This window comes from Schistocerca nitens, chromosome 1 (assembly GCF_023898315.1).
Source record: "Schistocerca nitens isolate TAMUIC-IGC-003100 chromosome 1, iqSchNite1.1, whole genome shotgun sequence".
In the NCBI taxonomy this organism is placed as follows: Eukaryota; Metazoa; Arthropoda; class Insecta; order Orthoptera; family Acrididae; genus Schistocerca; species Schistocerca nitens.
Genome location: NC_064614.1, coordinates 1,311,726,625 through 1,311,740,605, shown reverse-complemented (window position 1 = coordinate 1,311,740,605; position 13,981 = coordinate 1,311,726,625). Strand labels below are relative to the sequence as shown.

Below are 13,981 nucleotides of genomic sequence, written 5' to 3'. Positions count from 1 at the left end.
GCGTTGCGACGGCCCTTCTTGCGGCGTTGCTTCGGTGCGACGCCCCTTGGTGAGGCGTTGCTTCGGCGCGACGCCCCTCGGTGAGCTATTGCTTCGGTGCGACTCGCCTCGATGAGGCGTTGCTTCGGTGCGACTCCCCTCGATGAGGCGTTGCTTCGGTGCGACTCCCCTCGTTGAGGCGTTGCTTCGGTGCGACTCCCCTTGTTGAGGCGTTGTTTCGGTGCGAGTGCCCCCGGTGAGGCGTTGCTGCCGTGCGATGCCCCTTCGTGCGTAGTTGCTTCGGTGCGAAGCTGATTGGTGCGGCGTTGTCGCGGTGCGACGCACCTCTGTGAGGGTTAGGCGCGGTGCGACGCACCTCTGTGAGGGTTAGGCGCGGTGCGACACACCTCGGTGAGGCGTTGGCGCGGTGTGAACCTCCTCAGTGAGGTGTTGGCGTGGTGCGGAGCCCCTCGGTGAGGCTTTTGCGCGCTGCGACGTCCCTCGGTGAGGCGTTTGCGCGGTGCGACGCCTTTGGTGCGACTCCCCACGTTGAGTCGTTGCCTCGGTGCGACTCCCCATGTTGAGTCGTTGCTTCTGTGCGACTCCCCTCTTTGTGCCGTTGCTTCGGTGTGACTCCCCTCGGTGAGGCGTTGCTTCGGTGCGACTCCCCTCTTTGTGCCGTTGCTTCGGTGCGACTCGCCTCGGTGAGGCGTTGCTTCGGTGCGACTCCCCTCGTTGAGCCGTTGCTTCGGTGCGACTCCCCTCGTTGAGGCGTTGCTTCGGTGCGACGCCCCTCGGTGAGGCGTTGCATTGGTGCGACGCCCCTCGGTGAGGCGTTGCTTCGGTGCGACGCCCCTCGGTGAGGCGTTGCTTCGGTGCGACTCGCCTCGATTAGGCGTTGCTTCGGTGCGACTCCTCTCGATGAGGCGTTGCTTCGGTGCGACTCCCCTCGTTGAGGCGTTGCTTCGGTGCGACTCCCCTCGTTGAGGCGTTGCTTCGGTGCGACTCCCCTCGGTGATGCGTTGCTTCGGTGCGACTCCCCTCGGTGAGGCGTTGCTTCGGTGCGACTCCCCTCGGTGAGGCGTTGCTTCGGTGCGACGCCCTTCGGTGAGGCGTTGATTCGGTGCGACGCCCCTCGGTGAGGCATTGCTTCGGTGCCACTCGCCTCGATGAGGCGTTGCTTCGGTGCGACTCCCCTCATTGAGGCGTTGCTTCGGTGCGACTCCCGTAGTTGAGGCGTTGCTTCGGTGCGACTCCCCTAGTTGAGGCGTTGCTTCGGTGCGGGTGCCCCCGGTGAGATGTTGCTGCCGTGCGATGCCCCTTCGTGCGTAGTTGCTTCGGTGCGATGCTGATTGGTGCGGCGTTGTCGTGGTGCGACGCACCTCTGTGAGGGTTAGGCGCGGTGCGACGCACCTCTGTGAGGGTTAGGTGCGGTGCGACACACCTCGGTGATGTGTTGGCGCAGTGTGAAGCTCCTCGGTGAGGCGTTGGCGCGGTGCGGAGCCCCTCGGTGAGGCTTTTGCGCGGTGCGACGTCCCTCGGTGAGGCGTTTGCGCGGTGCGACGCCTTTGGTGCGACTCCCCACGTTGAGTCGTTGCCTCGGTGCGACTCCCCACGTTGAGTCGTTGCTTCTGTGCGACTCCCCTCTTTGTGCCGTTGCTTCGGTGTGACTCCCCTCTTTGTGCCGTTGCTTCGGTGTGACTCCCCTCGGTGAGGCGTTGCTTAGGTGCTATGCCCCTCGGTGCGGCGTTGGCGCGTTGCGACGGCCCTTCTTGCGGCGTTGCTTCGGTGCGACGGCCCTTCTTGCGGCGTTGCTTCGGTGCGACTCCCCTCGGTGAGGCGTTGCTTCGGTGCGACTCCCCTCAGTGAGGCGTTGCTTCGGTGCAACTCCCCTCGGTGAGGCGTTGCTTCGGTGCGACTCGCCTCGATGAGGCGTTGCTTCGGTGCGACTCTCCTCGTGGAGGCGTTGCTTCAGTGCGACTCCCCTCGTTGAGGCGTTGCTTCGGTGCGAGTGCCCCCGGTGAGGCGTTGCTGCCGTGCGTTTCCCCTTCGTGCGCAGTTGCTTCAGTGCGATGCTGATTGGTGCGGCGTTGTCGCGGTGCGACGCACCTCTGTGAGGGTTAGTCGCGGTGCGACACACCTCGGTGAGGCGTTGGTGCGGTGTGAAGCTCCTCGGTGAGGTGTTGGCGCGGTGCGGAGCCCCTCGGTTAGGCTTTTGCGCGGCGCGACGTCCCTCGGTGAGGCGTTTGCGCGTTGCGACACCTTTGTTGCGACTCCCCACGTTGAGTCGTTGCCTCGGTGTGACTCCCCATGTTGAGTCGTTGCTTCTGTGCGACTCCCCTCTTTGTGCCGTTGCTTCGGTGTGACTCCCCTAATTTGTGCCTTTACTTCGGTGTGACTCCCCTCAGTGAGGCGTTGCTTCGGTGCGACGCCCCTCGGTGCGGCGTTGGCGCGTTGCGACGGCCCTTCTTGCGGCGTTGCTTCGGTGCGACTCACCTCGGTGAGGCATTGTTCGGTGCGACGCCCCTTGGTGAGGCGTTGCTTCGGTGCGACTACCCTCGTTGAGGCGTTGCTTCGGTGCGACTCCCCTCGTTGAGGCGTTGCTTCGGTGCGACTCCCCTCGTTGAGGCGTTGCTTCGGTGCGACTCCCCTCGTTGAGGCGTTGCTTCGGTGCGAGTGCCCCCGGTGAGGCGTTGCTGCCGTGCGATGCCCCTTCGTGAGTAGTTGCTTCGGTGCAATGCTGATTGGTGCGGCTTTGTCGCGGTGCGACGCACCTCTGTGAGGGTTAGGCGCGGTGCGACACTCCTCGGTGAGGCGTTGGCGCGGTGTGAAGCTCCTCGGTGAGGCGTTGGCGCGGTGCGGAGCCCCTCGGTGAGGCTTTTGCGCGGTGCGACGTCCCTCGGTGAGGCGTTTGTGCGGTGCGACGCCTTTGGTGCGACTCCCCACGTTGAGTCGTTGCCTCGGTGCGACTCCCCACGTTGAGTCGTTGCTTCTGTGCGACTCCCCACTTTGTGCCGTTGCTTCGGTGTGACTCCCCTCTTTGTGCCGTTGCTTTGGTGTGACTCCCCTCGGTGAGGCGTTGCTTCGGTGCGACGCCCCTCGGTGCGGCGTTGGCGCGTTGCGACGGCCCCTCTTGCGGCGTTGCTTCGGTGCGACGCCCCTCGGTGAGGCGTTGCTTCAGTGCGACTCACCTCGGTGAGGCGTTGCTTCGGTGCGACTAACCTCGGTGAGGCGTTGGCGCGGTGCGGAGCCCCTCAGTGAGGCTTTTGCGCGGTGCGACGTCCCTCGGTGAGGCGTTTGCGTGGTGTGACGCCTTTGGTGCGACTCCCCATGTTGAGTCGTTGCTTCTGTGCGACTCCCCTCTTTGTGCCGTTGCTTCGGTGTGACTCCGCTCTTTGTGCCGTTGCTTCGGTGTGACTCCCCTCGGTGAGGCGTTGCTTCGGTGCGACGCCCCTCGGTGCGGCGTTGGCGCGTTGCGACGGCCCTTCTTGCGGCGTTGCTTCGGTGCGACGCCCCTCGGTGGTGCGTTGGCGAGGTGCAACGCCACTCGGTGGTGCGTTGTCGTCGTGCGACGTCCCTCGGCGAGGCGTTGGCACGGTGCGAAGCCCCTAGGTGAGGGTTAGGTGCGGTGCGACGCACCTTGGTGAATCGTTGGCATGGTGCGACGCCCCTCGGAGCGGCGTTGGCGCCTTGCGACGCCCCTTTGTGCGACGTTGCTTCAGTGCAACTGAAATAACTGATGATGGTCAAAGTAGAGAGGATATAAAATGTAGACTGTCAATGGCAAGAAAAGCGTTTATGAAGAAGAGAGATTTCTTAACATCGAGTATTGATTTAAGTGTCAGGAAGTCGTTTCTGAAAGTATTTGTATTGAGTGTAGCTATGTATGGAAGTGAAACATGGACGATAAACAGTATAGACAAGAAGAGAATAGAAACTTTCGAAATATGGTGCTACAGAAGAATGCTGAAGATTAGATGGGTAGATCACATAAATAATGATGAGGTATTGAATAGAATTGGGGAGAAGAGGAGTTTGTGGCACAACTTGACTAGAAGAAGGGATCGGTTGGTAGGACATCTTCTGAGGCATCAAGAGATCACCAATTTAGTACTGGAGGGCAACGTGGAGGGTAAAAATCGTAGAGGGAGACCAAGAGTTGAATACACTAAGCAGGTTGAGAAGGATGTAGGCTGCAGTACGTACTGGGAGATGAAACGTCCTGCACAGGATAGAGTAGCATGGAGAGCTGCATCAAACCAGTCTCAGGACTGAAGACCACAACAACAACAACACATGTGGAGGTACAACTTCAGCATATTTAAGCCAGTCCAGGAATGTTCCTGTGACAAGTGACTGATTACGCAAATACACTCCTGGAAATGGAAAAAAGAACACATTGACACCGGTGTGTCAGACCCACCATACTTGCTCCGGACACTGCGAGAGGGCTGTACGAGCAATGATCACACGCACGGCACAGCGGACACACCAGGAACCGCGGTGTTGGCCGTCGAATGGCGCTAGCTGCGCAGCATTTGTGCACCGCCGCCGTCAGTGTCAGCCAGTTTGCCGTGGCATACGGAGCTCCATCGCAGTCTTTAACACTGGTAGCATGCCTCGACAGCGTGGACGTGAACCGTATGTGCAGTTGACGGACTTTGAGCGAGGGCATATAGTGGGCATGCGGGAGGCCGGGTGGACGTACCGCCGAATTGCTCAACACGTGGGGCGTGAGGTCTCCACAGTACATCGATGTTGTCGCCAGTGGTCGGCGGAAGGTGCACGTGCCCGTCGACCTGAGACCGGACCGCAGCGACGCACGGATGCACGCCAAGACCGTAGGATCCTACGCAGTGCCGTAGGGGACCGCACCGCCACTTCCCAGCAAATTAGGGACACTGTTGCTCCTGGGGTATCGGCGAGGACCATTCGCAACCGTCTCCATGAAGCTGGGCTACGGTCCCGCACACCTTAGGCCGTCTTCCGCTCACGCCCCAACATCGTGCAGCCCGCCTCCAGTGGTGTCGCGACAGGCGTGAATGGAGGGACGAATGGTGACGTGTCGTCTTCAGCGATGAGAGTCGCTTCTGCCTTGGTGCCAATGATGGTCGTATGCGTGTTTGGCGCCGTGCAGGTGAGCGCCACAATCAGGACTGCGTACGACCGAGGCACACAGGGCGAACACCCGGCATCATGGTGTGGGGAGTGATCTCCTACACTGGCCGTACACCACTGGTGATCGTCGAGGGGACACTGAATAGTGCACGGTACATCCAAACCGTCATCGAACCCATCGTTCTACCATTCCTAGACCGGCAAGGGAACTTGCTGTCATAACAGGACAATGCACGTCCGCATGTATCCCGTGCCACCCAACGTGCTCTAGAAGGTGTAAGTCAACTACCCTGGCCAGCAAGATCTCCGGATCTGTCCCCCATTGAGCATGTTTGGGACTGGATGAAGCGTCGTCTCACGCGGTCTGCACGTCCAGCACGAACGCTGGTCCAACTGAGGCGCCAGGTGGAAATGGCATGGCAAGCCGTTCCACAGGACTACATCCAGCATCTCTACGATCGTCTCCATGGGAGAATAGCAGCCTGCATTGCTGCGAAAGGTAAATATACACTGTACTAGTGCCGACATTGTGCATGCTCTGTTGCCTGTGTCTATGTGCCTGTGGTTCTGTCAGTGTGATCATGTGATGTATCTGACCCCAGGAATGTGTCAATAAAGTTTCCCCTTCCAGGGACAATGAATTCACGGTGTTCTTATTTCAGTTTCCAGGAGTGTAACTTGAAGATATAACTAAGCTAACATGAGCACTCTTTTATTAACTTTGTTGCTATGCTATCATAACCACTAGAATGCTTTGATTTCAAGTACTTTATGATGGATTCTATTTCTTTGGGTGACGTAAGTGTCAATTCCGTTTTACTGAGATTGCTTGTGCGCATTGGTCTAAGATATTCCATTACATTATTTACTGAACCTGACAACCTCATGTTATCAGTAACAGAGACAATATACTTGTTTAAATGGTTTGCAACACAACATGCGTTTGTTACCAGGGTTACATGTATTTTTAGAGCTATTTGTTCCTCCTTATTTCTGGTCCTACCTGTCTCTGACTTAACTATATCCCATATTGTTTATATTGTATTGCTGGGTGTATTTATCTTCTTCTCACAATGCAGGTATTTAGATTTCTGGATAACCTCTTTGAATATTTTGCAGTAATTTTTATAATGAGCTATAATACTAGTATCAAAGGTGTCCCTAGGTATCAGATAGAGTTTCCTTTTTGTCTCACATGGTATCTTCATCCCTTGTGTGATCCATGGTTTCTTATTAGATTTCTGCTTAATTTGCGTTACCTTCAGGCGAAAAAAAATTTCAAATAATGTGCTAACGTTATTAATGAATGTTTTGTATTTTTTATTTGTGTCTTGAATTCTGTAAACATAAATCCAATTAATTTCTTTGAGCAGTTTTTGCAGTTTTTGACTGTTTTATTGGCCTTCTGCACTCCGTTGTGACAGATGTCTTACCCTGACAATTTTCAAACTTTAATGTTAGGTATTGCTTGTCATGGTCAGATAGCCCATTTACCACTGGTTTTGTAATGTGGCTTAGTTGGCTAGAATTGTCTATAAATATATTATCAATGGCAGTCTTAGAACATTTGTATACCTTAGTTGGTAAATTTACAGCAGAAATTAAATTGAATGACAATGTAACTGATTTCAGTAACTGTTCACTGACAGAGTTTTTCAGGACATCTATATTAAAATCACCAGCAACCATTAGTTCTCTGTTTTATAATTTTAGATGAGACAATTTTGAAATTTAATGAAGTTATTTTTCTCAGTGGTCACAATCATACGTACTGCATCGTTAGAAGAACAATCTAATAGATGTATCGATAATAACTGTTCAGATGAAAAATACCCCCCCCCCCCATGAATCATGGACCTTGCCGTTGGTGGGGAGGCTTGCTTGCCTCAGCGATACAGATGGCCATTCCGTAGGTGCAACCACAACGGAGGGGTACCTGTTGAGAGGCCAGACAAACGTGTGATTCCTGAAGAGGGGAAGCAGCCTTTTCAGTAGCTGCAGGGGCAACAGTCTGGATGATTGACTGATCTGGCCTTGCAACACTAACCAAAACGGCCTTGCTGTGCTGGTACTGTGAATGGCTGAAAGCAAGGGGAAACTACAGCCGTAATTTTTCCCGAGGACATGCAGCTTTACTGTTTGATTAAATGATGATGGCGTCCTCTTGGGTAAAATATTCCGGAGGTAAAATAGTCCCCCATTCGGATCTCCGGGCGGGGACTACTCAAGAGGATGTCGTTATCAGGAGAAAGAAAACTGGCGTTCTAAGGATCGGAGCCTGGAATCTCACATCCCTTAATCGGGCAGGTAGGTTAGAAAATTTAAAAAGAGAAATGGATAGGTTAAAGTTAGATATAGTGGGAATTAGTGAAGTTCGGTGGCAGGAGGAACAAGACTTTTGGTCAGGTGAATACAGGGTTATAAATACAAAATCAAATAGGGGTAATGCAGGAGTAGGTTTAATAATGAATAAAACAACAGGAGTGCGGGTAAGCTACTACAAACAGCATAGTGAACGCATTATTATGGCCAAGATAGACACGAAGCCCATATCTACTACAGTAGCACAAGTTTATATGCTAACTAGCTCTGCAGATGACGAAGAAATTGATGAAGTGTATGACGAGATAAAAGAAATTATTCAGGTAGTGAAGGGAGACGAAAATTTAATAGTCATGGGAGACTGGAATTCGGTAGTAGGAAAAGGGAGAGAAGTAAGAAATGGAAGAGGAAGCCGTCTGGTAGAATAATAAAAGAAGGTTGTATACATGGAAGAATCCTGGAGATACTTGAAGGTATCAGATAGATTATATAATGGTAAGACAGAGATTTAGGAACCAGGTTTCAAACTGTAAGACATTTCCAGAGGCAGATGTGGACTCTGACCACAATCTATTGGTTATGAACTGCAGATTGAAACTGAAGAAACTGCAAAAAGGTGGGAATTTAAGGAGATGGGACCTGGATAAACTGAAAGAACCAGAGGTTGTACAGAGTTTCAGGTAGAGCATAAGGGAACAATTGACAGGAATGGGGGAAAGAAATACACTAGAAGAAGAATGGGTAGCTCTGAGGGATGAAGTAGTAAAGGCAGCAGACGTTCAAGTAGGTAAAAAGACGAGGGCTAGTAGAAATCCTTGGGTAACAGAAGAAATATTGAATTTAATTGATGAAAGGACAAAATATAAAAATGTAGTAAATGGACCAGGCAAAAAGGAATACAAACGTCTCAAAAATTAGATCGACAGGAAGTGCAAAATGGCTAAGCAGGGATGGCTGGAGGACAGATGTAAGAATGTAGAGGCTTATCTCACTATGGGTAAGATAGATACTGCCTACAGGAAAATTAAAGAGATATTTGGAGAAAAGAGAACCACTTGTATGAATATCAAGAGCTCAGATGGAAACCCAGTTCTGAGCAAAGAGGGGAAAGCAGAAAGGTGGAAGGAGTATATAGAGGGTCTAAACAAGGGTGATGTACTTGAGCACAATATTATGGAAATGGAAGAGGATGTAGATGAAGATGAAATGGGAGATATGATACTGCGTGAAAGACCTAAGTCGAAACAAGACCCCAGAAGTAGACAACACACCATTAGAACTACTTATAGCCTTGGGAGAGCCAGTCCTGACAAAACTCTACCATCTGGTGAGCAAGATGTATGAGACAGGCGAAATACCTTCAGACTTCAAGAAGAATATAATAATTCCAATCCCAAAGAAAGCAGGTGTTGACAGATGTGAAAATTACCGCACTATCAGTTTAATAAGTCACAGCTGCAAAATACTAACGCTAATTCCTTACAGACAAATGGAAAAACTGGTAGAAGCCGACATCAGGGAAGATCAGTGTGGATTCCATAGAAATGTTGGAACACGTGAGGTAATATTGACCTTATGAATTATCTTAGAAGAAAGATTAAGGAAAGGCAAACCTTCGTTTCTAGCATTTGTAGACTTAGAGAAAGCTTTTGACAATGTTGACTGGAATACTCTCTTTCAAATTCTGAAGGTGGCAGGGGTAAAATACAGGGAGTGAAAGGCTATTTACAATTTGTACAGAAACCAGATGGCAGTTATAAGAGTCGAGGGGCATGAAAGGGAAGCAGTGGTTGGGAAAGGAGTGAGACAGGGTTGTAGCCTCTCCCCGATGTTATTCAATCTGCATATTGAGCAAGCAGTAAAGGAAACAAAAGAAAAATTGGGAGTAGGTATTAAAATCCATGGAGAAGAAATAAAAACTTTGAGGTTCGTCGATGACATTGTAATTCTGTCAGAGACAGCAAAGGACTTCGAAGAGCATTTTAAAGGAATAGACAGTGTCTTGAAAGGAGGATATAAGATGAACATCAAGAAAAGCAAAACGAGGATAATGGAATGTAGTCGAATTAAGTTGGGTGATGCTGAGGGAATTAGATTAGGAAATGAGGCACTCAAAGTAGTAAAGGAGTTTTGATATTTGGGGAGCAAAATAACTGATGATGGTCAAAGTAGAGAGGATATATAAAGTAGACTGGCAATGGCAAAGAAAGCGTTTCTGGAGAAGGGAAATTTGTTAACATCAAGTATAGATTTAAGAGTCAGGAAGTCGTTTCTGAAAGTATTTGTATGGAGTGTAGCCATGTATGGAAGTGAAACATGTACCATAAATAGTTTGGACAAGAAGACAATAGAAGCTTTCGAAATGTGGTGCTACAGAAGAATGCTGAAAATTAGAAAGGTAGATCACATAACTGAGGAGATATTGAATAGAATTGGGAAGAAGAGGAGTTTGTGGCACAACTTGACAAGAAGAAGGGACCGGTTGGTAGGACATGTTCTGAGGCATCAAGGGATCACAAATTTAGCACTGGAGGGCAGTGTGGAGCGTAAAAATCGTAGAGGGAGACCAAGAGATGAATACACTAAGTGGATTCAGAAGGATGTAGTTTGCAGTAAGCACTGGGAGATGAAGAAGCTTGCACAGTATAGAGTAGCATGGAGAGCTGCATCAAACGAATCTGAGGGCTGAAGACCACATCAACAACAACAGCAACAAGAAAATGAAAAATAATTCAAACACCTTAAACAAATATGCTTTTTATGCAATCTTTTGATATTTGGGAGGAAAGGAGTAGGGACATGTCTTTGATCCAGAGGTAGTGATAATTATCACCTTCAGAGAAGAGCAGCATGCTTACATGCAGCTCTCACTCACCTGCAGATTTTGAGAAATGGAGGGGGCCGAGTACTGTGTGCTTGTCTTGCTGATCTGACTTGTCCTCCTCCTTCTTCTTCTTCTTCTCCGGGCCATAAACGTGAACCGATATTCTGGAATTTTGAGGCTCAAACGTTTGTGTCCTGGGTCTTAACAGGTCACTCAATACCATGGAAGTTATACAGTCTCTTAATATCTTTGACTCTGTATCTGCTGGGACGCTCGGGATGATCTTTGTAGTTACAATTTCTCTGACAAGCCAGGGCTGACCGTGCAAATAAAGTTTGATCGTTTGTATTTTGGACATTAATGCATGCCTGCTTATTAGCTACATCTGTACTGAGTTTAATGTAAATGGACCCTCCATTTATTGGATCATTGACATGTGTATGGATGTCGAGGTGTGGTATACAGCTGAACGCTTTAGTGGACCCACGTAGTTCCATCTCGGGAAATCGGGCCATAATATTGCTCGAGGTGGATTCTCGATACCACTCAGCAATGGATGTGCTCCGAGATATAACGCCATTATCACCCTATATATAGTGCAGAGTCGTTGTGTGTGCATCACCTTGATGTTTAGGGGGATGACCTAGTTTGCAGCATAATACTGCACTGCATTTATTGGCGTTAAATCTCGGATCTTCTAGGAGCTCGATCTCCAAGACAGGGAGGCACACCTCTAACACCTGACAGGGTCACAGTACCTCCCTCCCAGATTCTTAATCCTAGTGAACGAGATGCGCCCCTCAGAAGCCCTAGCAACCACTGAGTATTGTAGGGGGTCATAGTGATCCAAATCACTATGGATAGGATGGGGGAGAGCACTACCGCTAGCCACAGGATAATTACTATTACTATCGGTAATACTAGAACTAGGGGTCCAGCCGGTCGAAGATGTGGCCAGTGATGGTGCTTCATCTACAGGGAGGGGTATGCGGGAAAGCAGACGAACCTTGCACTGGCGGCGGGGGTGAGCCGGTTGAGGAGGAGGCGGTGCCTGCCTACCGGAGCAACCGGGCTGCTGTGGCGATGGCCTGGTGGGGTGGGAGGCTGTTGCACCTGCTGTTGTTCTGGGCTGCTGTGGCGATGGCCCGGTGGGGTGGGAGACTGTTGCACCTGCTGTTGTTCTGGGCTGCTGTGGCGATGGCCCGGTGGGGTGGGAGACTGTTGCACCTGCTGTTGTTCTGGGCTGCTGTGGCGATGGCCCGGTGGGGTGGGAGGCTGTTGCACCTGCTGTTGTTCTGGGCTGCTGTGGCGATGGCCCGGTGGGGTGGGAGACTGTTGCACCTGCTGTTGTTCTGGGCTGCTGTGGCGATGGCCCGGTGGGGTGGGAGACTGTTGCACCTGCTGTTGTTCTGGGCTGCTGTGGCGATGGCCCGGTGGGGTGGGAGGCTGTTGCGCCTGCTGTTGTTCTGGGCTGCTGTGGCGATGGCCCGGTGGGGTGGGAGGCTGTTGCACCTGCTGTTGTTCTGGGCTGCTGTGGCGATGGCCCGGTGGGGTGGGAGACTGTTGCACCTGCTGTTGTTCTGGGCTGCTGTGGCGATGGCCCGGTGGGGTGGGAGACTGTTGCACCTGCTGTTGTTCTGGGCTGCTGTGGCGATGGCCCGGTGGGGTGGGAGGCTGTTGCACCTGCTGTTGTTCTGGGCTGCTGTGGCGATGGCCCGGTGGGGTGGGAGACTGTTGCACCTGCTGTTGTTCTGGGCTGCTGTGGCGATGGCCCGGTGGGGTGGGAGACTGTTGCACCTGCTGTTGTTCTGGGCTGCTGTGGCGATGGCCCGGTGGGGTGGGAGACTGTTGCACCTGCTGTTGTTCTGGGCTGCTGTGGCGATGGCCCGGTGGGGTGGGAGGCTGTTGCGCCTGCTGTTGTTCTGGGCTGCTGTGGCGATGGCCCGGTGGGGTGGGAGGCTGTTGCGCCTGCTGTTGTTCTGGGCTGCTGTGGCGATGGCCCGGTGGGGTGGGAGGCTGCTGCACCTGCTGTTGTTCTGGGCTGCTGTGGCGATGGCCCGGTGGGGTGGGAGACTGCTGCACCTGCTGTTGTTCTGGGCTGCTGTGGCGATGGCCCGGTGGGGTGGGAGGCTGTTGCACCTGCTGTTGCTCTTCGTCCCGTGCCGGTTGCGTTGCCCATGGGCGCCAGAGGGCCTGGGGCGGTGCTGGTGTGGCTTCTGCTGCTGCCGCCTCTCGCGGCTCTGATGGGGTCTACAGAGGGCGCCGCATGTCTCTGCGGTTGTGTGCCCACGATTCCCGCCCCCACAACCACTGCTCTAGATATACAGCCCACGCCTTGTGATATACCTGTAACATAAATAAGAAAAAATATAAGTTTAATGATTTAGATTTAAAAGGGCAATAAATAATAATAAGACTAAATAATGGTAATTATTTGATGTAATGATAATGTTCAAAATTATTCAGCTTCTCCACTCTGCCTCCATCGTTTGAGCAACTCATTGCCTCATTCAACGAGGTCTCCCTCCCACTCAGACAGATCGATATCCTCCTCCTCCTGTGAAAGACTGATAATTGGGCGGCCCTCTACCTCTCGGTGCCATTGCTCTGTGGCGGCCGCCATTTGACCCCGCCTTGCAAACCACCCTCTGTGCTCCTTTCCCTATGCGTGGAATCGTGATCATCTAGAAAGAAAAGAAAAGAATATGTATAAGAAAGCTCAATCTAGACATTTGGAAAACGAGTATATATCAGACGAAATTATTTAATCTAATAACTACGATTTAATTGCAGATATACTTACATTCGAGCTGTGCCTGCGTCCTCTCCATCTCTAGCTGCTGATCAGGCTCTTCCGGCCTTTGAGGGATGTAATCTAGAAAGATGGAAAATACTGAGTATGGGAGAAATCTCTGTAGAACAAGTGCAATGACTTACATGGTACAGCAATCAGTGGGCCAAAACAGATAAAACCTAGACACACACAGAACATATAGACACACAAACACACCAATCCGTTAAATGATCTGTCATTCTGTATAGAGAGCGCTCCAAAACAGACATAACATAGAGATACAAAACACACAGAACGACAAACACATACAATCCGTTAAAAGACCTGGCAATCTGTATAGAGAGCAGTCAAAATATATATAACATAGAGACACAGAACACATAGACACACCAAGACGTACAATCTGTTAAAATACCTGAAAATGTGTATGGAGAGCGGTCCAAAACAGATATAACACACACACACACACACACACACACACACACACACACACACAATCTGTTATAGGATAAAGCATTCTGTATAGAGCGCGATCCGAAACATATGTAACACACATACACTGAGTTAAAGGATTCAGATACCAGAGCAATGAAAATGTACTTACCAGGTAATGGAACTTCGTCTACACGGGATCGTTTGCTGCTGCTCCTGCCACCGGTACTGTCGCAGATGCTAACTGTACGCTTCATATTGAGCGAATGTATACTGACGAGCAAGTATAGGAGCAGAGTGAGGGTGAGTTAGGTTGGGGTTTGGTTTATATAGATTGTATGACATATTCACGTCACTAATGCAGTAGCCAATACGAGAGGAACATTCTTGGGGGGCGGGGTGGGGTGGTTGGTACATCGTGAAGGAACACTGCGCCCCTAGTGGGAAAATGAGAAAGTTGTCATTTGTTCATTTTTTATCAAAGTGGTACATTAAAATTGAAATGGAATTAA

The 13,981-nt window shown here is 51.0% G+C and overlaps 1 protein-coding gene across 1 annotated transcript; it reads right to left on the bottom strand.

Annotated features, from left to right (window-relative positions):
* Positions 1–1,708: 1,708 nt before the first annotated feature.
* Positions 1,709–13,726, bottom strand: LOC126234345 (serine/arginine repetitive matrix protein 1-like). The gene is made up of 6 exons (XM_049943034.1): positions 13,642–13,726; positions 13,047–13,118; positions 12,576–12,589; positions 11,357–12,493; positions 2,476–3,123; positions 1,709–2,350 (listed from the first exon to the last, which is right to left on the bottom strand). Exons 1-6 carry the CDS (start codon positions 13,724–13,726, stop codon positions 1,709–1,711), a joined length of 2,598 nt encoding a protein of 865 aa, XP_049798991.1.
* Positions 13,727–13,981: the final 255 nt, after the last annotated feature.

What these genes read in the sequence shown, in the direction of transcription:
- LOC126234345 (XM_049943034.1), bottom strand. Translation starts at nt 13,726, where the DNA reads ATGAAGCGTACAGTTAGCATCTGCGACAGTACCGGTGGCAGGAGCAGC. An exon ending in GCAGCCCAGAACAACAGCAG is followed by an intron (nt 3,124 to 11,356) that starts GTGCAACAGCCT and finishes GTCGCACCGAAG; the next exon opens with CAACGCCGCAAGAGGGGCCG. An exon ending in CCGAACAATGCCTCACCGAG is followed by an intron (nt 2,351 to 2,475) that starts GTGAGTCGCACC and finishes GGCACAAATTAG; the next exon opens with GGGAGTCACACCGAAGCAAC.